Source organism: Ursus maritimus, unplaced genomic scaffold (genome assembly GCF_017311325.1).
Source record: "Ursus maritimus isolate PB19 unplaced genomic scaffold, ASM1731132v1 scaffold_12, whole genome shotgun sequence".
Taxonomy (NCBI): Eukaryota; Metazoa; Chordata; class Mammalia; order Carnivora; family Ursidae; genus Ursus; species Ursus maritimus.
In genome coordinates this window covers 63036621-63064095 of record NW_024423564.1, presented here as the reverse complement: position 1 = coordinate 63064095, position 27475 = coordinate 63036621, and the positions used below count along the sequence as shown (strand labels likewise).

General features: G+C 35.5%; 1 protein-coding gene across 3 annotated transcripts in view; it reads right to left on the bottom strand.

Annotated features, from left to right (window-relative positions):
* Positions 1–27475, bottom strand: part of EPS15 (epidermal growth factor receptor pathway substrate 15) — a 133413-nt gene that overhangs the window by 80491 nt on the left and 25447 nt on the right. For all 3 annotated transcript variants that reach the window (XM_040627321.1, XM_040627319.1, XM_040627320.1), the window contains exons 2-8: positions 19816–19857; positions 16431–16520; positions 15504–15551; positions 12239–12334; positions 9889–9954; positions 8411–8536; positions 7318–7377 (exon numbers count right to left, since the gene is read on the bottom strand). In XM_040627321.1, the coding sequence (XP_040483255.1) occupies positions 7318–7377; positions 8411–8536; positions 9889–9954; positions 12239–12334; positions 15504–15551; positions 16431–16520; positions 19816–19857 (528 nt within the window). The remainder of the gene's footprint in view (positions 1–7317; positions 7378–8410; positions 8537–9888; positions 9955–12238; positions 12335–15503; positions 15552–16430; positions 16521–19815; positions 19858–27475) is intronic.

Here is a 27475-nt window from a genome sequence, read left to right as displayed (position 1 = left end):
TTTTACAATACCATGTTCTCCTCTACAAGGGATAAAACTAACCTTTCACCCAGTGGGACCCAAATTGCAGCAGGTATCTGAATTACCTGGACAACTTTATAAAGCACAGATTTCTGGGCTCTACTCCCAGAATTCTAGAATCATTAAGTCTGGGTTGGGACTGATATTTTAAATTTCTAAGAAGTCTCCAAGGATGCTGATGCTCTTTGTCCTGGGACCATATTTAACCGTTTGGCCCAAACTAAGAATTCTCCTCTTCCCATTCACTAGTCAACTTGAAGAGTTCAATTTAGTTTTAGAAACACACAAACTTTATTATCTTCAAAAGCTTGAAACTCCAGAGTGAAAACAATCTGGCTAGCACATACTTTCAACCAAATTCATGATATAGGCAATATTATTAAATTGGCACTAAGCTAAAAAAAGTGACTAACATGCACATTAAAGGTCAGCATTCCTCTCGCTGCAGATGGGAGTCATTTCCTGGAAAAGGAGACACTAAAAGCAAAAGAGCTATGTCAGCTATCTGCTGCCAATAGACAACACATTTTTTGGAAGTTAAAGAAAAAAGTATCATTAATTTCATGTTGCGTTGAAAACAGTTTCCCTGACAAAACTGAAGCCAAAAAATTTTCTACCAAGTAAAACAGAAAAAAGTCAACAGTACACTGCTGGGTTGTGATTTTCCCTTTATTATATTGTACATTATCCTAATCAAAGCCTGCCATTAAAACAAATATAGCAACTAAATCAAATTATGCACCATATTCACGGAAAGAAAGAAAGAAAGAAAGAAAGAAAGAAAGAAAGAAAGAAAGAAAGAAAGAAAGAAAAAGAATTAGTTTTACTATTGCAGTCAACTACCAGTAGCTTCTCACTTTGTTTTCTTTTTATTCTCTGTGCTTTTAGGGAGAATTTCTCAAATTTTAGTGGCCATCAGAAAATCTGAAAGGGCTTCTTTGACCCTACCCCGGAGATTTTGATTTAGTTGGGCTGGGCTAAGGCCTGAGAATCTGCATTTCTAGTAAGCTCTCTGGTAATGCTGATGCTGCTGATGGGAGACCATACTTTGAGAACCAGTATTTTAAGAGTTTCCTTAAGAGTTTTATTTACTCATTCATCTACTCGATCACTTGAACTGCCAGTTTTATTTCTTAAAATAGCATTCTGAGATGAAAATAATGGGCATTTCTTATGTATTCCAAGTAATACAAGTTTTCTTCATCAATTTAATTCAACAAAATATTTACTGAGAAATCTCTAGCCACCAGGCACTGTGCTAGGCAATAGAAATAGAAAACTAAAAAGATCTGTTATGTTTACCACCTGATAGAACCAGCAAACATGTAACAAGTTAATTTCAGTACAATGTGAACATGTTAATACAAATACAGTTAATAAATCTCAAAGTGCCAAAAACTCTTCACACGAGGACCCAACAAATGCTACTGACAAAAATTTAGACCACTTAGGTGACGGAAAAATTTAAGGCCTAGTAAGAATGTAAAAACCAGTACAAAGATATGAAGACAGAATACAAAGTAAAAAAGGCATGAGTCTGCCTCTCCAGAGAACAGAACAGGAAAAGTGGAAAATAGTAACTTTATAGTGAAGAAATCTGGCAAACACTATCTTTACCAAGTGATGAAGATTAACTTCAGTAATGGCATGTGGACATTATGTCTCCCCTGATAAATGTGATTAAAAAGGCATTTCACACCTGTGGTATTCTTTCCAAAAACCCATACTCCCAGTCTATCCATGAGAAAAACATCAGACAAACCTAGATTGGCAGACATTCTACAGGATACCTAGCTAGTGCTCCTGGATAACGCCAGTCATAGAAGCAAGACAGAAAAACTACCATATACTGAAGGAGACAAGAGGGGAATGCAAATCAAAACCACAATGAGATATCACCTTACACATGTCAGACTAGCCAGAATCAGAAAGACGAGAAATAACAAGGTTTGGCAAGGATGTGGAGAAAAAGGAATCCTTGTGCACTGCTGGTGGGAATGTAAATTGGTGCAGCTACTGTGGAAAACAGTATGGAGGTCCCTCAAAAAATTAAAAACAGAAATACCATATAATCCAGTAATTCCACTACTGGGTATTTACCCAAAGAAAACAAAAATTCTAATTCAAAAAGATGTATGCACCCCCATGTTTATTGCAGCTTTACTTGCAGTAGCAAAGAGATGGAAGCACCCCAAGTGCCCACCGACAGAAGAATGGATAAAGAGATGTGGTGTACACACACACACACACACACACACACACACACACACACGGGAATATTACTCAGCCATAAAAAAAGAATAAGATCTTGCCATTTGCAACAATATGGATGGCCCCAGAGAATACGATGCTAAGTGAAATAAGTCAGACAGAGAAAGACAAATACCATGACTTCACTCACATGTGGAATCTAAGAAATAAATGAAAAAACAAAGAAACAAAAAGACAAACAAGAAAACAGACTCTTAAATACAGAGAACAAATTGGAAGTTGCCACGAAAGAGGGGGGGCAACGGGTGAAATAGATAAAAGAGATTAAAAAGAACAAACTTCCAGTTATAAAATAAATAAGCCACAGAGATGAAAAACATAGCATAGGGAATATAATCAAGATTGTAATAAAAAAAAAAGATTGTAATAATGTTGTCTGGGAACAGATAGTAACTATACTTATTATAGTGATTGTGGTTACTGAGCAATGCATAGAATTGTTGAATCATTATGTTGTACACCTGAAACTAATACAACATTGTATGTTAATCATATTATTTCAATTAAAAAAAAAGTTACAGATTCTGAAAAGTAAAAAAAAAAAAAAAAAAAAAGTATGGACTATGTTGCCCCATTCATGAAATAAAAAGATGGAAAAAGATTTATCAGGCAAAATCTACCAAAATAATGCTAGTGAGACTATTGATAATTGACAAAACCACAAGGAAAATCCTAGAACCAAAAGAAGTAAATTGAGTAAAATCTAGAATTTTAGTTAACAATAAATGTTCTAAAATCTTCTGGGGTTAGGAGGTGAAGAAGAAAGAAGTAAAAATAATCTAAAGGACTTGCTTTACTGGAGTGAAGGTTAACTTACTTTGAGCTATTGGATAAAGAAGTATGATTAAGTACTGGGATACCTGTTATTAACCAATAATGGAATAGACATTATAACAGAATTTCCACTTAAATAAGAAGGGAAAATTCAATGAATCACTACTTGATAACCAGCAATAATAGGAACAGGAAAAGAAGAGAAAATAATAATGTTAAATAAATAAGGTAGGGGTAATAAAATCAATCTCTGCATCATTATCTTAAAAGACAAAAACTGTCAAATTAGGTAAAAAACTGAAGCACAGAAACATGCTGTTTTCAAGAGTTACATTTTAAATATAAGAAATATCAGGTAATCCAGATAAAAAGAGAACAGAGGCAGCGGAAATATCACATGAGGGGTGCCTGGGTGGCTCAGTCGGTTAAGCATCTGATGTTTGGCCTAGGTCATGATCTCAGGGTCCTGGGATTGAGCCCCCAGTCAGGCTCCATGCTCAGCAGGGAGTCTGCGTGAGATTCTCTTTCTCCCTTCCCTCCCTCTCCGCCCCTCCCCTCACTCATGCACACTTTCTCTCTCTCAAATAAATAAATTTTTAAAAAATATATCACATGAGCTGTCCCAAATTAAGACACTAAGCATGATCAAGTTGGAAAGAATTTCTGAGGAATGCACATAGAAAGAAATCAAATGTGCAAAATGGGTAAAATTAGTAAACCTAGGAGAAGGATACATATGGATGTTCACTTTTTGTTTTAAGTAGTAACTTCCTATAAATGTGTCACTCATTCTTAAATTATTCTTTCAATAAAGGTTTACTTTTACTTTTAAAAACAGTAGGTTACCTAGTAAAAGGCTTCAGGGCATATAAGATAAACTGTGTTTAATCACTTACCTGATTAAAACCCTTCAGAGTATAGGAATAGATGGTACATTTCTCAAGATCATAAAAGCTATCTATGAAAAACCTACAGCAAATATTATTCTCAACGGGGAAAAGCTGGAAGCCTTTCCCTTAAGATCAGGAACACGACAAGGATGCCCACTCTCGCCACCATTAGTCAACACAGTACTAGAAGTCCTTGCAACAGCAATCAGGCAAAAAAAGGTATAAAAGGTATCCAAATCGGCAAAGAAGAAGTCAAACTGTCTCTCTTCGCAGATGACATGATACTCTATATGGAAAACCCAAAAGAATCCACTCCCAAACTATTAGAAGTTATAGAGCAATTCAGTAATGTGGCAGGATACAAAATCAATGCTCAGAAATCAGTTGCATTTCTATACACTAAAGAAGAGAATTAGGGAATCCATCCATCTTACAATAGCACCAAAAACCATACGTTACCCTGGGTAAAGGATCTATATTCTAGAAACTATAAATCACTCTTGAAAGACATTGAGGAAGACACAAAAAGATGGAAAGATATTCCATGCTCATGGATCGGAAGAATTAACATAGTTAAAATGTCCATGCTACCCAGAGCAATCTACACTTTCAATGCTATCCCGATCAAAATACCGATAACATTTTTCAAGGAACTGGAACAAATAGTCCTTCAATTTGTATGGAACCAGAAAAGGCCCCGAATCTCCAAGGAACTGTTGAAAAGGAAAAACAAAGCTGGGGGCATCACAATGCCGGATTTTGAGCTATACTACAAAGCTGTGATCAAAACCTTCCCTTTCCCAGTATCTCTTGCCAGTTGCAATTAATCATTATTCCCGGAAAAAACCTTTGAACGATTATTTCATTATGAAATATGTTGCAGTTGGTTAAATGTATAGGAATGTACACATGTATAGGAATCTCTCACTAGACATTAAGGTCCTTGAGGGCAGGAAATATGTTTTTATTACACATCTTATTTGTTTGCATGTATTCCTTTCAGTGTCTATTCAGTAAAATGTATTGAATGAATATAAAAACCATTGTATGCTTGCAGATATTATTAGTATATTATGAATATTAAGTGGAAAAGGGGAACGTGTTTGCTTTTTTTTTGACTTTGCATTATAGAAAACTTCAAAATTAAAAGACGAATTCCCCCCTTTCAGAGATTACTGTTTTAGGGGATACCTGAAAGAACACTCCCCTTCCTTACCCTGTCCTTTTACTCTACCTTATTCTTTTTTGTAGCTCATTTTACTGTCTGACATTTATGTATGATTCTGTTTATCACTTGTCTTCCTCCTCTAGAATATAAGCTTTATGGACTTTGTGAATGTTTAATAAGTATGTGTTGAATGCATTCATTTATCTGTGAGCATGAATGTATGGTCAAGGCAGGAGTGCTTATCCACTTAAAGTAACAAAAATATTTACATACTTAAGATGGAAGGAGCTGACCACACTACCTTGCTACAGAATGGTGAAAAGTCAGTCTTGTTGGTTTTGGCTTTGTCCTGGGTAACATAAGAAGCTGGCCAAGGTTCATATGCACCCCAATGTTCATAGCAGCATTGTCCACAATAGCTAAATCGTGGAAGGAACCGAGATGCCCTTCAACAGATGACTGGATTAAGAAGCTGTGGTCCATATATACAATGGAATATTAGCTATCAAAAAGAATGAATTCTCAACATTTGCTGCAACATGGACGGCACTGGAGGAGATAATGCTAAGTGAAATAAGTCAAGCAGAGAAAGACAATTATCATAGGATTTCTCTCATCTATGGAACATAAGAACTAGGAAGATTGGTAGGGGAAGAAAGGGATAAAGAAAGGGGGGCGTAATGAGAAGACGGAATGAAGCATGAGAGACTATGGACTCTGGGGGGGGCGTAATGAGAAGACGGAATGAAGCATGAGAGACTATGGACTCTGGGAAACAAACTGAGGGCTTCAGAGGGGAGGGGGGTGGGGGAGTGGGATGGATTGGTGATGGGTGGTAGGGAGGGCACGTGTTGCATGGTGTACTGGGTGTTATGCGCAGCTGATGAATCGTCGAACTTTCCATCAGAAGCCAGGGATGTACTGTATGGTGACTAACATAATATAATAAAAAATCATTAATAAAAAAAAAAAAAGAAATTTTTTAAATACAGATTTTAAAGACCACATTCTCTAGGTGTAATCTAATCAAGCTAAAAGTATATACAAATGTAACTAAAAACCAAACAAACTTAACTACTTTGAAATTAGGAAACATATTCCTAAACAGATGATTAAAAAACCCTAAAAATTATCTAAAAAGTAGCAAAAAAGGAGAATACTTTATATCAATATCTATGGAATTCAGCTAAACCTGTACTCAAGAAAAAATATTTACTTTTAATTTTTTCAATATTAAAGATGATAAAAAATAAAGGGACTTAGTACTCATTTTCAAAAGTTTTTTTTTAAAAAAGGCAAATGAAACTAGGAAGAAGGAATGAAGATAAAAGCTGAAAAGAATGAAAAAGTCAAAACATAATAGAAAGGATAACTACCTCCAAAAGACGGCTCTTTTAAAAGATTTATAAACTAGATAAAATTCAATTAAACAAAAGATGAGAGGGAGCAAAATACATAAGATCTGGAATGAGAAAGTAGCACAACCACAACCCCAGAAGAGATTAAAAGAATAATGCAAATCTGTCATGAGTTTGAAAAGTCAAAGAAATAGATAATTTCTTAGCAAAATAAAGACAGAAAATCTGAACAGACTAATTTCCAAGTAAGAGATTAAAAGGGGGATTAGAGATTTACTATTTGTGAGCTCACAGCAGAGTTGTATCTAACCTTTAGGGAAGAGATGAATACAACTCTATTTGGAATTAACTTCCAATTTCCAAAGATGACCTGTCTTCAGATAAGATGTCAAAACTTTCTCTGACTCTACAAATGAAGTGAAACTACAGTGCTATCCATGTTTTCCTTTAAAAAAAACAAATGTGAAAATCTGGGGGTATATCTGAAGTAAAATTATTCCATAGCACAAGGAGGTACTGACATGAGATGCCTGGTTAAGATGGGATCCTGGTTACAAAGGATCAATACCACTCAGCATCTTTACAGTACATTATCCAAAGCAGATAATCCTATATACCTTAAAGTCAAATAAAATGAAGATGGTAAGAACATACATTTTCTATTATCCATTTGTTTAAAAATACTTATTGACTACCTGTACATTCTAGATAAAAATACTCGTACCAACAATCTTAAGGAAATACAGTTTTCCTCCGAGGATAAAATAAACAGGGAAATTCTCGCTTGAGAAAACCATTAAGATGTTTAAGAATTTAACAGCATTAGGTTACTTACAACTGCAAACTCATCTCTGTCAAGCATTCCATCATGATCAATATCACTCAACTCCCAAACCTTAAAAAGAAAAGAATTGACAAAGATTAATGCTCTTTCATTTCATGTGCTACCTATGAACACCAAATACATAAATGGGGGGAAAGTTTCATCTAAACCATAAAATATTATATTATTACAGAATTTCACCCAAGGTCACACACCCAAGCAATGGTGCAGATAGGATTTCACCCTATGTATTCTGACCAAGCAAGAGATTAAAGAAATGGCTGGAGTAGATAAGGTAGAGAGAGTAGATGAGGTTTGAAATACAAAGTGGCATAGAGAGAAATCAGTATGGAAACAGCCCAGGAGTAGGGAAAGCCCAGCTGAAGCTGGTGATCATGAAATTATGATGATACCAATCTTATTAGACTCTCAGTTCTACTCTCAGTGGTAGACTCTCTGCAACCACAGAGAAGGCACATAATTAGCTTAACACAAACCTGGATTTTCATCAGGTCAGGAGAAAAGTTAAAAACATGGCAAAGGGAGCTACAGATACCAACATGAAACTGTGGACCGAGATGGGTGAGGAAAAAAATAAATTTGAAAAATGGATAAAGTGAAGGACTCTGAAACTTAAAGGTCTTGTGAAGTCAAAGAGTTAGTCTTCCAAGTACTTATGAAAAAGAGATCGAGAGAGATGGGAAGTTCTATTTAGACAGTAGAACTAATGATTTCAGAGATGAAACTATTCCTTATGGCAAGGCCCCATGATACAGCTACGAAGTAGGTAGCAGATTCAAAATACTGATGGTCTCCAGAAACTAAATCAAGGAACTGGGAAGTAAGAGCATACAGGACAAAGAAAAAAGGACCTACTCAAAGGGCTTACATATGTAACTAATTTCAAGCACTCATATTTTAGAGGGAATATCAAATAAAATTAACTGGCAATAATTTTATATATTAAATCAGAACACGAAAAATTCTGTAAGAGTATAATTTCAAAGTAAGATTTAAGTATTTTTAACAATGAGCTATAAATGTTCCTGGTAGATATAAAAGTAAGATACATAAAAATTACATTTAGAATTTAATAATATCTTACTCTTCCAAGGATATCCACAGGTAACTTAGAGTTGAGCAACACTGGTTTCACTTTATCACCAGAGAGAAATCCATTCACTGGGCTTAAACTATCAAAGATTGCATCATATTTGGCCTTATCTTCAGACTATAATATAAAAAAGATCACAAGTTAAATAGTGATGATAAGCATTTAACTGCAGTTATAAAAATCAAATCCTCAAAGAACAGGCAACATATTCTTAAAAATTATTAAAAAAACCTTTTGCTTTCATCAAAAAATATTATTATAAAAACAACTTAAAAGTTACTCAAGAGTCCAGTAACCCTTCCATCCTTTTTGTAACTGAACATTATGTTTGCTTTTCTACTGTTAGGTTAATCAAAAGATTTTGGTGATAGGAAGGGTTTTGAGAGGGGCATCTAGTCAAACCCTCTCACTTAAATCCGTAGCAAGGAAATAACTTTCGTGAGAACACACAAGCTAATTAGTGACATTCTATCACTTTCTCAACATGGTATTAGTCACATTTCAAACTCAGATTTTAAAAAGAAAATAACCACCATAGGAATAAATATCAAGTTTCCCCCATTTTTCCCAAAGCAAGACATCCTTTTCTTATCGGTAACAGGACATTCCCTAAAATCCTGGGAAGTTATCTGTATAAGATAAAAAAACTATTGTTCGTGGAGCACCTGGGTGGCTCCATTGGTTAAGAGTCAAAGACTCTTGATTTTGGCTCAGATCATGATCTCAAGGTTTTGAGATTGAGCCCCATGTCGAAGCCCAAGTTGGGCTCCACACTCAGTGGGGGAGTCTGCTTGAGATTCTCTCCCTTTGCCCCTCCCCCACTTGGATGTGTGCTCTCGCTCTCTAAAATAAATAAATCTTAAAAAAAAAAATCTTTCGTGATTTGCCCAGTTATAGCCAGATTCCTATACTTCTTAGAATTAGTTAAGAACACACAAGCATACATAGACATACAAACCAAATGACTTTCTGACAAAACTGTACATATTTATTAAAGGTCATTTGATCTGTTATATTCTAGTATTATTTAAAAATTACAATTTAAAAAACCTGATAAGATAGTATAACTAGTATAATGTCTCCAAATAGATACAATGCAAAACATCTACTTCAGAAAAAAATTTCATACGAAATTGTTTTAGAGCCATAAAGAGAATTATCTAGTTAACCAGAATTTTCAACAGGAAATAACACCAGTGGGGTAAACTACCTATTCATAAAATAGGATTATGACATCACCATTTTTAGTTTATACTATAACAGAAATGAGATTAAGCTGTACTAATTGTCACAAAATGATTGACAGAACAGTTAAGATCTCTCAAAAGATTTCTAGTACCAGTATTTCCCCTACAGTAAAAATGAAAGTCTCATGCAGATTACAACAGATTTTGGAAATAGGGAAAGAGAATTATGTGGGTAGGAAGCAAAGCAGTGGTAAGGAAAAAGTAGTTATGAAGTTTACTTACTTTTACAGCCCACGGCAGCTCAGTCACAGGAGTTCCACTGATTAGCAAAGGACTACTGGTATCATGCTAAAAAGGAAAATAAAGCATATGAGGAGTTGAAAATCTCACATCAATAAACAAAGAAAAAGTGGTCTTTGGATTTAAATATATTCATACAAAATTTGGAACTCAAAGCACACAGGACACTATTCTATGTTGACTCTATTTCACTTCATCTAAATACAAATGAAACAAAAATGGAGTTATCAGAGCTGCATAAATGGTATTCGAGCACTAACTGAAACATTTAAGTGTTACAGAAAAAATCTTATTACAACTGATATCATGATAAAGATATCTCAGTGTAACAAAAATATTTGTGGCCCTGTTAACTGATGACTTTTTCCCAACACTATTTAAGGAAAGCAAACTGGGACAAGAACCCAACTTAAGATTTCTTAAGTTACAAGTACATGAACCTATTAACAGCATACCCAAGTTGTTATATTTATCTGCTTGTAGAGACAGATGGATATATTTGAAACATTTTTATAATAATATAGTTAGGCAACAAATCCCTAAATTAACCCTCTGATTCCATGCCTAAACTTACAAATGCAGAAATTCTCAAAACTGAAGTTGAATTCATAATACTCAGACTAAACACTTTTAAAATACTGAATTTAAAAACAAGTTAAGAGCCACAGCACCTGGGTGGCTCATTCTGTTAAGTGTCTGCCTTTGGCTTGGGTCATGATCTCAGGGTCCTGGGATGGAGCCCTGTGTTGGGCTCCCTGCTCAGCAGGGAATAAGCTTCTCCCTCTCCCTCTAACCCTCTCCCTTGCTCATGCTCTCTCTCTCTCTCTCAAATAAATAAAATCTAAAACAAACAAACCAAAAAAAGTAAGAGCCATTAAACTTCTGAAAAGGGAGATAGGGTAGGGAGGACTAGCCCTATCAGATGTAAAAACAAACTACCAAATATGATAATTAAAATAATATGAGATGAGCATATGAATAAATAGATCAAAAAGAACAGAAAAATCCAAAAAGAAACCAAAATACATGACAGGTGGCATTTCAAATCAGTAAGGAAAAGACTGGTTATTCAATAATTCTTCTATGAAGAAGCCATCTTGAGAAAACATAAATTTGAATCCATACTCATACTTGATATCAAGACTAACATAAATGTGAAAAAAAATTAAATCCTATTAACTCATTTACATAAAGAACAATGACCTCCTTATGAAAAAAAATCACCATAATGTCAAAAGACAAATGACAAACTGGGGGAAAAAATATATAGAGGTGTGTGTGTGTGTGTGTGTGTACGTGTATATGTGTGAGTGTAGCCTCTAGAATTCAATTAAAAAAAAAAAAAAGACCAGTAACCTAAGAAAAATGGGCAAAAGCTTTAAACAGACATTCACATAAAGGTAATGTAAATGGCTCATAAGCATGACAGAAACTACTCAAACTCACTCTATAAAACCAAATGGGCAAACTAAAACTACACTTAACATTCCATCTGTCACCTCTCAAATTGACAAGGATCCAAAAGTTTAACAACAGTATGTTAGCAAAAGTGCACTCAACCAATTGATGGCAGGATTGTGAATGAGTACAACCACTAAGGAAGACAAGTTGATATTATATATGAAAATTGCACAAATGAACAAACTTCTGAAACAGCAATTCCACTTCGGAAAATATGCACATATAAATATATTTCTGCACATGCAAAATGACATATATCCAAGGTTATTATTCATTGGAGCATTTTTTTAATAATAAAAGATTAGAAACAAGCTAAAAACCTTTCAATAGGAAGTTAAACTATGGTAGAGGGGAGGTCTGGGGGGATAGGTTAAACAGGTGATGGGGATTAAGGAACGCACTTGCTATGATGAGCACTGGGTGTTGTATGGAAATACTAAATCACTCACTATATTGTACACCTGAAACTAGTATTACACTGTATGCTAATTAACTAGAATTTAAATAAAAACTTTAAAAATTTTATGTAAATAGAAGCAAGGAAATAGTATACAGCTATAAAAAAGAATAAAGATGCTTTTATGTAAAGATTTCTAAAACATATTTAAAAAGGTATAGAATTGTGTTTATTAATTGTACACTACTATCAATGTAAAATGTGGAAGTAGATATTTATGTTTTATATACACATATAATAATTCTGGAAGGACATACAAGAAACTAGAAACAGCAATAGCCATTAAGAAATAAAATCAAGGTAGCTGAGTGATAGGGACTAGGGGAATTTTTTTAATATGGCAATTTTAATTTTTAAATCACACAGTATCATTTTTTAAATTAAATACAATTTAAATTTGAGATCATTTCTTACAAATCTTGGTGGAGGGACGGCCAGGTTCAAACTACTCAGTGAAACCTCCAATCCATTCTGGGCACATGCCACAAGACGCAAAGCAACAAAAAATTCCTGAAAAAGAGAAGCATGAAGTTAAGTGCATTATCTATCTATCTATCTATCTATCTATCTATCTATCCATCCATCCACCCACCCACACACTTAGAATGTGAAAATATAAAACAATTCATAATTACTTCAAGATCTTTATGAAGCAACAAATGTAACAGCACATTTGCCTGAAAATACTTGCTTTAAAATTAAGAAGATATCTATGTACAAATATGTTCCTAACATTATTATAAATAGAAAAAAAAGTATTAATATAAATGGGAAAACACTTAAATAAACTATGATACATACAGATAGTGGAAATTATACAAAATTAATACACGCTTCAAAGAATATTTAATGATGTTAAAAATGGCTTTTATCATTTAAGTGAGGAAAGAGAGTCCAGAAAAAAGCCTACAAGAAAATAACAACTGAATGTTATCAAAAGTCATCTCTGGATTTAAGATGATAAATTTTGAAACTGGGCCAATCATTCACGTGACTCAACCACTGCTATTCCAGGAAAGCTACAGAGAATACAGAGCTACCGCGCAGCATCTAAAACAATTACATAACTGCCTCTCTTCAAAATACTTGTAAGTCTCTCCCAAAGGTCCTTGGGATTTTTGGCATTTGAAGTCTCAGTCCAAATTTAATAAATAAATGCAGAGATTCTCAAGCAACTGGTCTTCAGCTGTTCTGAGTTAAAGTCAGGTCTAGGAATAGACATAACAAATGCTTTTACTCTAGTTATAATCACTTACAACTTAGTATAGTTGCTGATGTAATCAACCCTTCACCACTTTTCTCAAACTTTCTACCTATACCCTTCTTACCCAATTACTAACCCATTCTTAGAACCTTGCAGGTTTGTCTGCTTTATATAATACCTTGCCTTCACTCAGAAATTTTCTTGAAAAAGATTGTATTTCAAGATCTCCTCTTTCCTTTTCATTCATTCCACAAGATTTTATATAATCTGACTTCAACTCCCACCATTAGCTAGAGAAACCACTGCCTATATCACAAATAACCTCTTAGCTACCAAATACAATAGCCTCAAAAAAACAAAACAAAACACAAAAAACCCCACCTCATCCTGCTTGTTCTTTTGGCAGTCTGGACAGTATGATAACTTCCAGAAACTCACCTCCACCAGCATAGCTTCATAAAACTCTCCTACTTTTCCTCTGACCTTTCAAGTCTCCTCTCTGAGTCAATGCCTCCTTCAACCTTAAAATGCTAGTATTCTGAGATGCCTACGTGGCTCAGTTGGTTAAGCATCTGCCTTCAGCTCAGGTCATGATCCAGGGGTCCTGAGATTGAGCCCTTCGCCTCAGGCTCCCTGCTCAGTGGGGAATCTGCTTCTCCCTCTCCCCGTCCCCCTTTATGTGCTTGCTCTCTCTCTCTCTCTCTCTCTCTCAAATAATTAAAAATAAATAAACACCATTATTCTAAGTACTCCAACAACAACCCTCTTTCCTTTCTCATTCTATGAGAGTCAATTACTCTTAGGTAATCGGGTCCACCCCCATAGTATGGACAAACTCTGAAGTGAAATAGTCCTGCATTAAATTCCAGTTCTTCTACTTAAGAGTTGTGAAGCCATGGGTAAGTTAAATAAAATTTTTCTGCAAAATTTTTCTAATACCTTGCCACGTATTATGAGGAACAAAATAAAAACCATACTATAGAAAGAAAACACCTACTGTCATTTTTGGCACATAGAAACTCAATAAATATTGGTTTCTTTCCTTTTCTTCATGTTAACTCAAAAATCTTTTTCTTCATCTTAATTTGGATCTACAAAGTTTAACTGCAGACCCACAAATCCAGCCACCTGGATTTAACAAAGACAACCCAAACTCAACATCCAAAGTCCAGGAATATCAGTGAAGAATTTATTATACTGGGGTGTCGGGGTGGCTCAGTCGGTTAAGCATCTGCCTTCGACTCAGGTCATGATCTCAGGGTCCTGGGCTCGAGCCCCACATCCCTGCCGGCAGGGAACCTGCTTCTCACTCTGTCCATGCTCTTTCTCGCTCTCTCAACTAAATAAATAAAATCTTAAAAAAAAAAAAAAAAAGTATTATACTATAAACTCATGAAGACGGACTACATCTGTCATGTTCACCTCTGCACTTCCAAAGCCTCACTCAAAATAGGTATTCAATAAATATTTGCTGACTGAGCGCACAGTACCCTGGCTGCCCATATTAAGTTAGTTTTCCTATGTCTCCAATGGACCAACTAGCCCTCCGGTCCCAGGGGCTCCAATGGGGATACAATCTAACCCTGGAATCTTAATTAAGAGACTGGATATTCTGACCCTCTCATCTAAATTTCCCATCCCTTTTCTGAGTATGACGCTTCTTCAGCTATCCAATATGGGGGAATTAACTTTGAGTAGCAGTGCTCAGCCAATGTATCAGCATGCAGCAAGCTCTGAATTCAATCCTGTGGAACTCTGAAATTCATCCCCAATAAGCTGAATTTCAAAGTACACTGATGGTGTCCAATACCCATAATCACTTTCATATATTTCTAGTCTAGGGTTTACTTATGGCCTGTAATTCATTCTTTAGTTGATATGCCAAAAGTTTAAGACCTAGACCAGAATACTCACAAGTAAGTATACTGCACAAGTAAAAAACTGAATTATGTTGCATCCTAACCTCCAAAGGTAATTGTATTAGGAAGCAGAGACTTTGAGAAGTGCTTAAAGCATCAGGGTGGGGCCCTCATGAATGGGATAAGCGCTTTAAAAAGGAGGGTCCAGAAAGATCCCTCGCCCCTTCTGCCTTATAAGGATACAAGAAGTCTGCGACCAAGAAGACTCCTCACCCAAACATGCTGGCAGCCTGATCTCGTACTCCCAGCCTCCAGAACTGTGAGCAATAAATTTCTGCTATTTATAAGCCATCCAGTCTGTGTTATCGTGTTAGAGAAGCCCCAATAGACTAAGACATTCCAAGAGAACAATGTCACCAAATGAACACTAACCTTTGGGAATCAGTTACTTTAATGTCTACTGAACTGGAAATATTTTCAAATATATTGTTATAACACTTGCCCTTGCAAAACCTTAATGTTGGTAAAAAACCAATTCCTAGTTTAAAATTAGAAAAAAATCCTGGTTATTTTTTATTCACTCAAAAAATTTTTCATATGAATCTCTGAATCTTACTTGTTTGTTCAGGATTCCTTTGCCATTTGTGTCAGCTAAATCCCAAATCTGAAATTCAGAAAAAAAAAAAAGTTAATTTATATTTTAAACAAAAATCATCTCAAATTAAATCCCCCTGTAATTTACAACTTCATTCTCTTTGGTCCTCAGATTTAAGAATCATAGAATTAAAAGTGAGAAGAAACCTTAAAGGTCATTTAGTGCAACCCTACACAAAGATACTAAGGCCCAGTGAGATACTTAAGAACACTCAAGGCATCAAAGAAAGAAGTGAAACCCAGGTTCTAACTTCCAAGTCTAATGTCTTTTTCATTAACCCAGGTTCTAACTCCAAATCCAATGCTCCTTCTACTACGACCTACTATCTTGATTTTAGATCCAAATTAAGATGATATTCTTCCTTATGGACAGGTTGAAATAGTTCATGTTTATTTGTGAACAATTAAATTATTAATTTATAATAACTAATATCAATATCGTGTATAAGGATTCACCAGGAGATTTAGCCAGGAGAGGGACTTTCCACTTCTTTGAGCTCTTTTCTAAGCTTCTCATCCCCAACTCTATTCACCACAAATTAAACACAGTTAGAGACAGTTATAATAGAGGAAGCAGAGATAGAGCCAACCCTCTGAGTGGGTGGCAAGGTTCCCAGTCTGCACTGTTTCTCCCCACAATACCCAAATGTACTATCACTTCCTCATTTCATCCCACTAAAAAGTAATTGGTTTTCTAAAAATCTGAAAAACACCTTACTTTTCAAAAGGGTAAATCACTGTACCACAAATTCCCTCCATTACATTACTGCAACTGCTTCAATGATTCAATTCTAAGTTTCTTGATGGTATCTTTCTAAATTTGCATCCAATTTACTTATACTACTAAATAAATATTCATTATAATCTAGTTAAAATGAACAAATACTACCTTTCCAAGTATCAAGTCTGGAAGCCCTGATCTTTTCAGGAAAACAGCAGCATCAGAAGCCAATACCCTTCCAGTATTGCCTGTATCAACCTGAAAAGATACAAACCATAAGTTGCCGACAACCACAAAGACAAAATTATCATCATTTTATCTGCCTTCCTCCCTGTGACTTGGGAACTGGCTTTTTCAAAAAGGGAACAGGAATCCTTTGACTAACAAAAGCTAAGAAATATATGGAGAGCCACGAGAGTAGAGTATGATCTCTAAAGGACTGGCAATTTACAAAGTTTTTTTTATCATACCCATTATACAAATGGGAAAACCGAAGCTCAGAGAAGTAAATTAGTGGAGTCACACCATTAACATTTATCTTCTGACTCCAAGTCTTCTATATGTACCATTCAAATTGTAATAAACGTAATAGTAACAGGAGAAAAGGGCAGCATTTCCTGGAGACGTCTTTTGACAAATGGGAATAGCTGTATATGTTTTCTGTTTTTTTCAAACATCTTTAAATCATTAACTTTTGTTTTTATACTTATTCTTAGAAATGGCAACACTTAAAAAAAAAATCAAAGCAGTTTCAGCTCTAAAACCAGCAGTGATTCCATAATAAACTTAAGGAAACATTTTTAAAATTCTTAAGTTCCTAAAGCATATTAACAGAAACACATCATTTTAATTGATAGGGACTTTCCTTTAAAACAGAAAAACAGCTCAAAATAATTATTCTCACTTCTGTAAAGATTTCCTAAAGTAAAATTCTGTTTATAAAAGTGAAAAGTAAATTTTTTTAAAGTCATGGGAAAAGTAACATGATTCAAAGATATTTATGAGCTAGCTGTTTTTCCAGTTTAGTTAAAAGATTAAGTTTGTTGTAAACATACACAAAGCATTCCAGGCAGGCCAATCCCAGCAAAGACGCAAAAGAGAAATCCTTTCTTTTAAGTGCTGGAACATGGGATAAATCAGGCACTCAGCAAAAAAGAAAAAAATTGCCCAATCCAAATTTGGGGTAACAAGGAAGTACAAAAAGGGTTGAGAAACCTGCCTCTAAAAATCTCCAAAACTCCTTCTTCTTTGCCTACTCCCTGACTGGGTGGGTTGGGGTGGGGGGACATCTATCCCTAGCATGACCTAAACAGAGAGACCATCAAAGGAAACACTGATCAAACTCTCATGAAATATTTATGTATCATATTCCAATTTTACTATCTTCCATTCTTTTGGTTACTATAATAAATTAAACACAGCCATTTAGTCTCTGTCATGTACAGGAGCTTCTGTTGTACTCTGACACTTGCCCAAAGGCTCTGCCATAAGCTACAGGCTAGAATCTGTGTCTTCATCAATGACAAAGAAAGAAAGTTTCAGAGCCTATTGGAAAAAACTATCCCATATAATCTGAATTATTAACACTTCAAAACATAGACTTTTGGATAATGACTTCTGAGCTGACATCACTTTAGACAACTCTCAGACTATACCAGTGAACTATGTCAGAGTATCTGGGACTATGCAGTCTAGAAGTAGTTTTATTTCATGAAAGCAGACTCCTGACCCAAGATTCAGGGGAAGAAGAATTAATTACACAGGACTGAATGAACTATTGAGGAATATTTAATTATGGTTATTAACTTGGAATACTATTGGTATTATTTTTAATATCCTGTTTTTTAACGGATATGTAGAAAAGACCTTTCTTTTTTCTCCTTATGTTACCCTCAATTTAGTAGGCTCTGCTTTTATAAACTGAATGAAATAGCTTTCAATGGTATCTGATTTTCACTGACCCTTCAGAACTCAAAACAAATCTTTCAATGGAATGTCCTTATTTTTTTGGCAATATAGTTATTAACAGGTTAAATATTTTTTCTCCTTTTTATCAGGATACAGTTGAGTAAATAAATTGCACAAAATAAGGTCTATCTGAGAATAGTTATCTTTTATTCAGAAAGAAAAAGCCACAATTAAGGAAAAAGGACTGACTTATGCAGAGACAATGTCTAGAAAGCCCTCCTAAGAAAACTGGCCTGCAACCTGGTTTATAAGGTTCCTGTCTCAGAGATAGTAAAGCAAGCTCACTTAGCAGGCTAGGAACTTTAGCAGATATGGAAAAACCTCAAGATGAGATAAATTCATTCAAATTCATATGGACTGCAGATGAAATATGGGAGAAAGAATTTCAAGGTTTGGTTCCTAGTCTCAAGATAGAGGAAAAATAGCAAAGGCTTTAAAAAGTACAATCCAAATTCTTTAGAAATTTCAGGTAGAAATTAATTCTCCAGGCTCAGAAGTTGTTAAATAGTAAGTGTATGTCTGGAGATTTGCAAGTCATACCCAAGGAGACTTATACTGGTTCATTAATAAACTTGCTGTAATTATGTAAATAGCCAGGCCAAATTATAGCCTTTTCTGTGATCATAATCACAGGTGAGGAGATTGTTAGGAAAATGATCCAGTATTTGGAAATGGGCAAATGAGACTGTCTACACCCTTAAGAGATTTGATGTATGCACCCCTGATTGACTTTCTATTGACTAGGCTCTTTTACACTATGTAGGAGTAGAAGTTAAATTACAGAAAACTGATAGCAATGCAATGATCCCTGTCCATACCAATAAATGAATTTTGTCTGGTGGAGAATATAAATCTCTACAACTCATATTCTTATTTTCACATCTTACTGGTTCTTCCAGTAATTAATTGAGGTAAATAAAATTCTTGACACATGTTCGTTTCATATTTGTATGAGAATCATAGTTTTAACTTTGTGAAAATTAAACTTAAAAAGTCTTTCTTTATAAGATTTTATTTATTTGAGAGAGCGAGCATGCGTGCAAGAGAAAGACCGCAAGGGGGGAGGTGCACAGCGGGAGGAAGAGGGACAAGCAGACTCCACTCTGAGCACGAAGCCCCACGAGGTGGGGGGGAGAGCTTGATCCCACAGTCCTGAGATTATGACCTGAGACGAAATCAGGAGTCAGCCGCTTAACAAACTGAGCCCCCCAGGTGCCCCTAAACTTTAGTAAGTCTTAAAAACAACAGATAAGTCATTTCTATTTGGCTTAAAATTAATTTGGATATTTATATCTAGATTAATATATCTAATGTTACATGGATTTTATAACATCTAATGGTATACATTATATGGATAAATAGACATTTAAGACAATTAAATATTTGGGCATAATTATCTCTTTCCTTCATTTTTCTGACAGTTTGTCAAAAGCATTAAGCACTCAAAGTAGGAGGTTAGAGCACAAGAAATTGAAAACAAGACACATCAAATGTGTTCAGATAGCTGGTAATCTGCAAATATACCATCAAGAGTTGAAAGCATTTTTATGTTCAATCTAGGACAACAAACAAACAAAAATCTTACCTGTCTGTAGTATTTCTCATAAACAGGATTCCCACTTGATAACTAAAATAAATAAGTAATTAGACATTAAATGCTATTCAATAATCTGTATTAGTGTATTTGCATTCTTTCAACAGATAACTGAGAAACAAAGATGAGTAAGAGTAAAATATCCTTGATTTTGAAAAGTTTGGTTTAGTTTCTTTTGAGGGGGAAGGGAAAGTGAATAAAGGCAGCCATATGGATTATTAAGAATCAAGCAGACAAAACAACACAAGAATTTTAAAATTATTTTCGATACCAAAACTTCTTTTCCTCATGGAAAATTTTACCAAGAAACCCAACATGTTACAAATTAGGGGTGAAATGCTTTGATTAAAGACAGCTGAAAGGCCCAAAGCCTTCAGCATTCATCTTCTACCTAAATGTCCAAAGTCCCTATGAATAGAATTCAAAAACCATTTTGATAAAATAATCAAGTAAATACATAAACTGATATACAAAAAGATGATATTTATATCGTCAGACCTGAAAAGCTTGTAGGCAAGGAGTGCCATTCAATTCATACCATAGTTCAAAAGGTTCTCTGGTCAGCTAATAAACAGATTTACTATCTCACCTGAAATGTAGCTTAGGAGTATAGTATCAATGACTGAGGGTTCAAGTTCACCTGGACATAAATGTGTAAGAGTGTTCTAGAACCAGGAAGGGAGTCCAAGAAGGCTTCATGGAAATGACATCAGTGCAGGAATTTGAAGTCTGGAGGGGAAGGGGAGAAGGTGATTCTATATGGAGGTAAGAGCATGCACAAAACAGGCAATCAACAGAAAGCTCAGTTATGTTTGAAAAGAATAATGAGGAGTTCTGAATGGTGACAGAATTGGAGATAAGATTTTGATGTTTTGTAGAAGACAACTTAAGAAGGGATTCAGGTGCCAGGCAAAAGTAATGAAAATGAGAATGGACAAAGGGGACAGATTCAGGAGTTATTAACATAGTATTAGGTCTAGGTGGTTACTTGTGAAGAGGGAAAATAAGATGGAAAGTAGAAGGCTACTTAGGAAATAATTTTAATGGGCCCAATAGAGGACCTGAACACAGGCAATGGCAGAAAAGAAGGGTATGGTCTGAATAAATGTTTGTAAGATAGATTTGACAGGACTTAAGTAGATGAGGGGGCAAGAGACGCTTAGATAGAAATACAAAGATAAACAGGAAAAAAATCTTAAAGCATCAAGGTTGGGCCTATCGCCTTAACGGGTATAAAACTGGATTAAGAAATCAACATTCAGGACACCTGGGTGGCTCAGTCGGTTAAGCATCTGCCTTTGGCTTAGGTCATGATTTCAGGATCCTGGGATTGAGCCCTGCATCAGGCTCCCTGCTCACCGGGGTTCTGCTTCTCTCTCTCCCTCTCTGCACCCCCCCCCCACGCTCAGGCTCTCTCTCTCTCTCTCTCTCTCTCAAATAGATAAATAAAATATATATTTTTAAAGATTTTATTTATCTATTTGGGAGAGAGAGAGAGAGAGAGAGAGAACAAGCAGGGGGAGTGGCAAGCAGAGGGAGAGGGAGAAGCACGCTCCTGCTGAGCAAGGAGCCCCACGCAGAGCTTGATCCCAGCACCCTGGGATCACGACCTGGGCTGAAGGCAGCTGCTTAACCGACTGAGCCATCCAGGCACCCCAAATAAATAAAATCTTCAGAAAGAAAGAAAAGAAAAGAAAAGGAAAGAAAAGAAAAGAAAAGAAAAGAAAAGAAAAGAAAAGAAAAAAGAAATCAACATTCATCGAGTGCCAACTGTGAGAACATATTATGCTAATAATCCTTGTGAGCCACATATTATCATTCCAGTTTGCAAATGAAGAAACTTAGTGTGAGCCATAGTATCCTTGTGAGCCACATAGTATCATTCCAGTTTGCAAATGAGGAAACCTAACGTGAAGGTTAATTGTATGTGTCAATTTGGCTAGGCTAACCCAGTTGTTTGGTCAAACACCCATCTAGATGTTACTCTAAAGGTATTTTTTTTAATGTCATTAGCATTTATATCAGTAGACTTGGAGTAAAGTAATTGGGTGGGCCTCGTCCAATCGGTTGAAGGCCTTAAGAGAAAAGACTGAAGTACCCTGAGAAAGAAGGAATTTTGCCTCCAGAAAGCCTTTAGATTCAGAAGCAACATCAACTCTTCCCTGGGTCCCCAGCCTGCTGGCCTGCCCTACAGATTTAGGACTTGCCAGTACCCACATAAGCCAATTCCTTAAAATCAGTCAATCGATCAGTGTATGTGAATGTGTGTGTGTCTATCCTGTTGGTCCTGTTTCTCTGGAAAACCCTAACATACCTAGTCTCAGAGAGGTTATTTATCCAAGCTGTTAAATGGCAAAGCCCAGAGTTAAATGCAGGTCTATACCATTCCAAGTTCCATGCTCTTTTCACAATACCATGCTGTTTTCCACATGCCCTGGTTTGCTCAGGACAGTCTTAATTTACAATCTGTTGTCCCAGCATACCATTTAGTTTAGCATTTGTCTCAGATTCTGCATTTCCTTAAATGAACTATTATTACTAGTCACTATATTAAAATACATTAAAATAAACCACAATGGATTTAGTATACCTCTACCACAGACATCTAACTTCTGGCCAAGGTATCATAGTAGTGTAAGTGCTTTATCCACTTGAACAAGTGATGAAATCTGAAAGAGAACTAGTGATAATTCCATCTTTCTTTTCCTGATTCACCACAGATACAATATCACACCTTCTTTTCAAGAACAGCATGCAGAAGACTCACTGAAAAGTATCCTCAGACACAAGCAACTTCAGACAGCTACCTTGTGAGGCAGTGGAAGAAGTATTTGACACTGGTACTGGAATGAAAAGAAATTACAGAAAGCCTACAATTTTACAGCATCTAAATTTAGTGGAAAATGTAAAATAATCATAAATAGGGACAACTTTTATGACAAGATTTGTCTTATAAAAATACTTGTCAAAATATTTGTCAAAAATATTTGCCTTAACAGAGGCAAAAAAAAAAAACTGTAAAAATATTGGGGCTGACAAATTTATAATTTTCAGTAACAAAAAAATAAGAATTAAGAATATTCTCCATTTAGCAAATTTTTTCCTGAGCTAACCAGGTACATCACAACAAACAGAGTGTATTAGCAATTAAAAATGTTACTGGTTACAGAGAATAAGCCAACTACAAACCATAATATGTAACTCTGAAAACTACAACAGACAATTTCATGAAAAATTTTAAATTAGTTAAACTATACTGAAAAATACACTGTCCAGAAAAGTATTAATGATACAATATTAGAGACAGGAATGGCTAAGAAACTAATAGAAAAAAAGATACCAAAAATAATTATTCTGTATATGTTTTTAATATTGTGATAATCAATAAAAAGACTTAATTTTGTTATAGTACAAATGTTTTAGTGAATTTTATTTTTGGAAATCGTGTTTGACTAGAACTATTATATTGATTTACCAATGTAATGAAATCATTTTGATGGCCAAAAAAATATATTTCAAAAAACTTCCAGAATTTTAAATATTTATAAGTATCCCTTTCATCCTCAAAAATGTCCAGGTTGAGTGAAAAATTACATACCCATCCTACTTACAGATAAGGGTGAAGATATTTTGCTAGAGGAAGCAAATAAAACAAACACCATTAATAATGAAGAATTAATTTTTAAAGATAATTCAGTTGAATTTTTAGGAGCTGGGGGAGGGGAGAATTCTGAGCTCCAAACTGTACTTTATTAATCCTCACAATACAGACTCATTGGTTACTACATAAACACATTTGAGAAGGCATTAGCTCACTAAAGTGTTCTAAAGTACACCCTGTGCTGATTAGTATACTAATACGATACAGCTAAGTGAGAATGGAAAAAGCCATCCAAATTGCCAATTCACTCATCAAGCAAAAAAACAAAAAACAAAGTGTTTTCGGCTTGTCTCAGTAAAAAAAAATTTTTCCTGAAATACAATCATTTTAGATCAAAAAGAAATCACAGATACACAACACACAATGAATGCAGAGAAAAAAATTTGAAAGGCATAGCTAAAATGGTAATAGTGATTATCTCTGAATAATGGGATTATAAATTATTTTTACATTCTTCATTATACTATTCTGTATTCTCTGAAAATTTTTTATAAGAAGCATTTCCTATTTTTTTAAAGATTTTATTTATTCATTTGAGAGAGTCAGAGACAGCACAAGCAGGGGGTTAGGCAGAGGGAGAAGGAGAAGCAGACTCCCTGCTGAGCTGGGAGCAGGGACCCGGGACCAGTGGGGCTTGATCCCAGGACCTGGGGATCATGACTTGAGCTGAAGGCAGATGCTTAACCATCTGAGTCACTCAGGCACCCCAAGCATCTCCTATTTTTATAATTAAAATAAAACAATAAAGCTATTTTCAATTTGAGGAAAAGTGTAAAAATCCCCTAATTTGAAATCAGTATTTGAAACTGCCTATGAATTTTTAGCATCTAAATTAATTTCTAAAGGAGAACTTTTAAACTAAAGGTGTCAAGCTATATGCAAAAGAATGAAACTTGACCACTCTCTCACACCATACACAAAAATAAACTCCAAATGGGTGAAAGACCTCAATGTGAGACAGGAATCCATCAAAATCATAGAGGAGAACATAGGCTGCAACCTCTTTGACATCGGACACAGCAACATTTTTCATGACACATCTCCAAAGACAAGAGAAACAAAAGAAAAAATGAACTTGTGGGACTTCATCAAGATAAAAAGCTTCTGCACAGCCAAGGAAACAGTCAAAAAAACTAAGAGGCAGCCCACGGAATGGGAGAATATATTTGCAAATGACACTACAGATAAAAGACTGGTATCCAAGATCTACAAAGAACTTCTCAAACTCAATATAAGAGAAACAAATCATCAAATCAAAAAATGGGCAGAAGATATGAACAGACACTTTTCCAATGAAGACATACAAATGGCTAACAGACACATGAAAAAATGTTCAGTCATTAGCCATCAGGGAAATTCAAATCAAAACCACACTGAGATACCACCTTACGCCAGTTAGAATGGCAAAACCTGGCAAGGCAAGAAACAACAAATGTTGGAGAGGATGTGGAGAAAGAGGATCCCTCTTACACTGTTGGTGGGAATGCAAGTTGGTACAGCCACTTTGGAAAACAGTGTGGAGGTCCCTTAAAAAGTTAAAAATTGAGCTACCCTATGACCCAGCAATTGTACTACTGAGTATTTACCCCAAAGATACACACGTAGTGAAGGGCCATATGCACCCCGATGTTCACAGCAGCATTGTCCACAATAGCCAAATTGTGGAAGGAGCCGAGATGCCCTTCAACAGATGACTGGATTAAGAAGATGTGGTCCACATATACAATGGAATATTACTCAGCCATCAGAAAGAACGATTACCCAACATTTGCAGCAACATGGACGGGACTGGAGGAGATTATGCTAAGTGAAATAAGTCAAGGAGAGAAAGACAATGATCATATGGTTTCACTCATTTATGGAACATAAGAAATAGCAGGGAGATCAATAGGAGAAGGAAGGGAAGAATGAGGGGGGGTAAACAGAAGGGGGAATGAACCATGAGAGACTATGGACTCTGGGAAACAAACTGAGGGCTTCAGAGGGGAGAGGGGTGGGGGACTGAGATAGGCCGGTGATGGGTATTAAGGAGGGCACGTATTGCATGGTGCACTGGGTGTTATATGCAAATAATGAATCATGGAACATTACATCAAAAACTAAAAACAAACAAAACAAAGAAACAAAAAAACCTAAAGGTGTCAAAATAAAAATCTGACCTTTTAAAGTTCTAACATTATTATTATTTAAAAGCAATTATTTACTGACCAGCTATAAAATAAACTCTAGCTGCCATAAAATAAAATACTCATAAATGTAAGAATTCCCTCTAAAGAGTCAGTAGCTATTTATTACTACTCTGAAAAAATGTTAAGTGCTTATAAATAATAGATATTAGAAAGCAAATACAGTTTTGTAAAAAAAAAAACTCTAGTTTTGGTATCAGATAGGCCTAGATTCAAAGTCCATTCCACTACTTCTTAGATGATCTTGAACAACTTATTTGACTTCTTTAAAAAGCCTGTCTCCATGGGGCACCTGGGTGGCTCGGTTGGCTAAGCGCCTGACTTGGCTCAGGTCATGATCTCAGGGTCCTGGAATAAAGCCCCACCTTGGGCCGCACGGAGCCTCCACTCAGCAGGGAGTCTGCTTGTCCCTCTGCCCTTCCCCCTGTTCGTGCTCTTTCTCTCTCTCTCAAATAAATTTTAAAAAATAAAATAAAAAGACTGTCTCCTTATCTATAAAGTTAGTAACATCTATTTTTCATAGGTCTTGTATGAATTACATTAATTAAAATAAAGAGATGGCTACTTGTTTCCTAATATCCTTTCTTCTCTTCTTTCTTTAGGAACAGTACCCCTAAACTTTACCTGGACATGAGGACACCTAGCTAAAGCTAACCTCTCTTATATTCCCAGTTCTCCTCAATGGAATAAGAAAGGAAATAATGTGTGCAACTCCAGGTTTATGCACTTACACGGAATGCCTTCTACTTCCTAGCCCTTCTTCCAGTTTGCCAGAATGCAGATACGATAGGAGAATATGGAGCAGCCGTCCAGACTGAGAGGTGGAAAACATGGTTGAGAATAAAAGAAAGACATGAGAAAAAGGGCCTGCGTCCCGGACACTATCATGAAGATGCCATGATATGGCATCTCCCTATTACTTAAGGAAGATAAACTCTCTCTTGTCCAAGCCACTGTGATTCTGGCTTGAACCGATATCCTAAGGAATGTGACAAAGAAAAAAAAAAAAAAAAAAGGAGCTGCTATTTTCATTAAGAAAAAATCATTTGAAGTATAATAAACTTCAGTAAGAAAAAAGTTATTACAAAAGCACTGCACAGTATACCATCCTAAGGGAGGCTGCTATAATTCTCAATCATTTATTCTCTTCTTATCAAAGTATTAACATCTCTGCCGGTTGGCATGTGACTTGTAGTGCCTCTCTGTGGCAAGTACAACTCTATTAGTTGGCTTGGCCATGTGCCTTAACTTTGGCCAGTGAAATAGGAGAAACTTCCTGTTCCAAGTAGAAGTTTTAAGAGCTATTGTGTGTTTCCACTAACTCTTGCTCTTTTCTCTCTACCATGAGAACAGTATGTCATAAATAGGGGGTGCTCCTTCAGTCTGGATCCTAAAATGAAAAAGAATCATGGAGTAGAACCATAGCTGATTACTAGGGAACCTATAATGTGAGCAATAATTAAATATTGCTTCGTATGGAATTTTTAGTTTCATTTTTGGGGGTTTTGTGGGGGGTGGATGCTACATCACAGGACTTCGAGAGACTATGATTCTATAAGTGCACAACAGGAACTGAAACTTTAGGGTTAAGCTTATCGTAAATGGTTATAGTACAATGTGGGGAAAAAAGGTAAAAGTAAAGAGACAACCTGTAAAACATGACGCTTATCTTTTTTCTGTTAATCATAAGGTCATACGATAAAGAATAACCAGTGAATAACATGATAAAGAATAACCAGTGAATAACATGATAAAGAATAACCAGTGTATAAATTAATAAAATGAAGAGGGGAGTGGATATGAA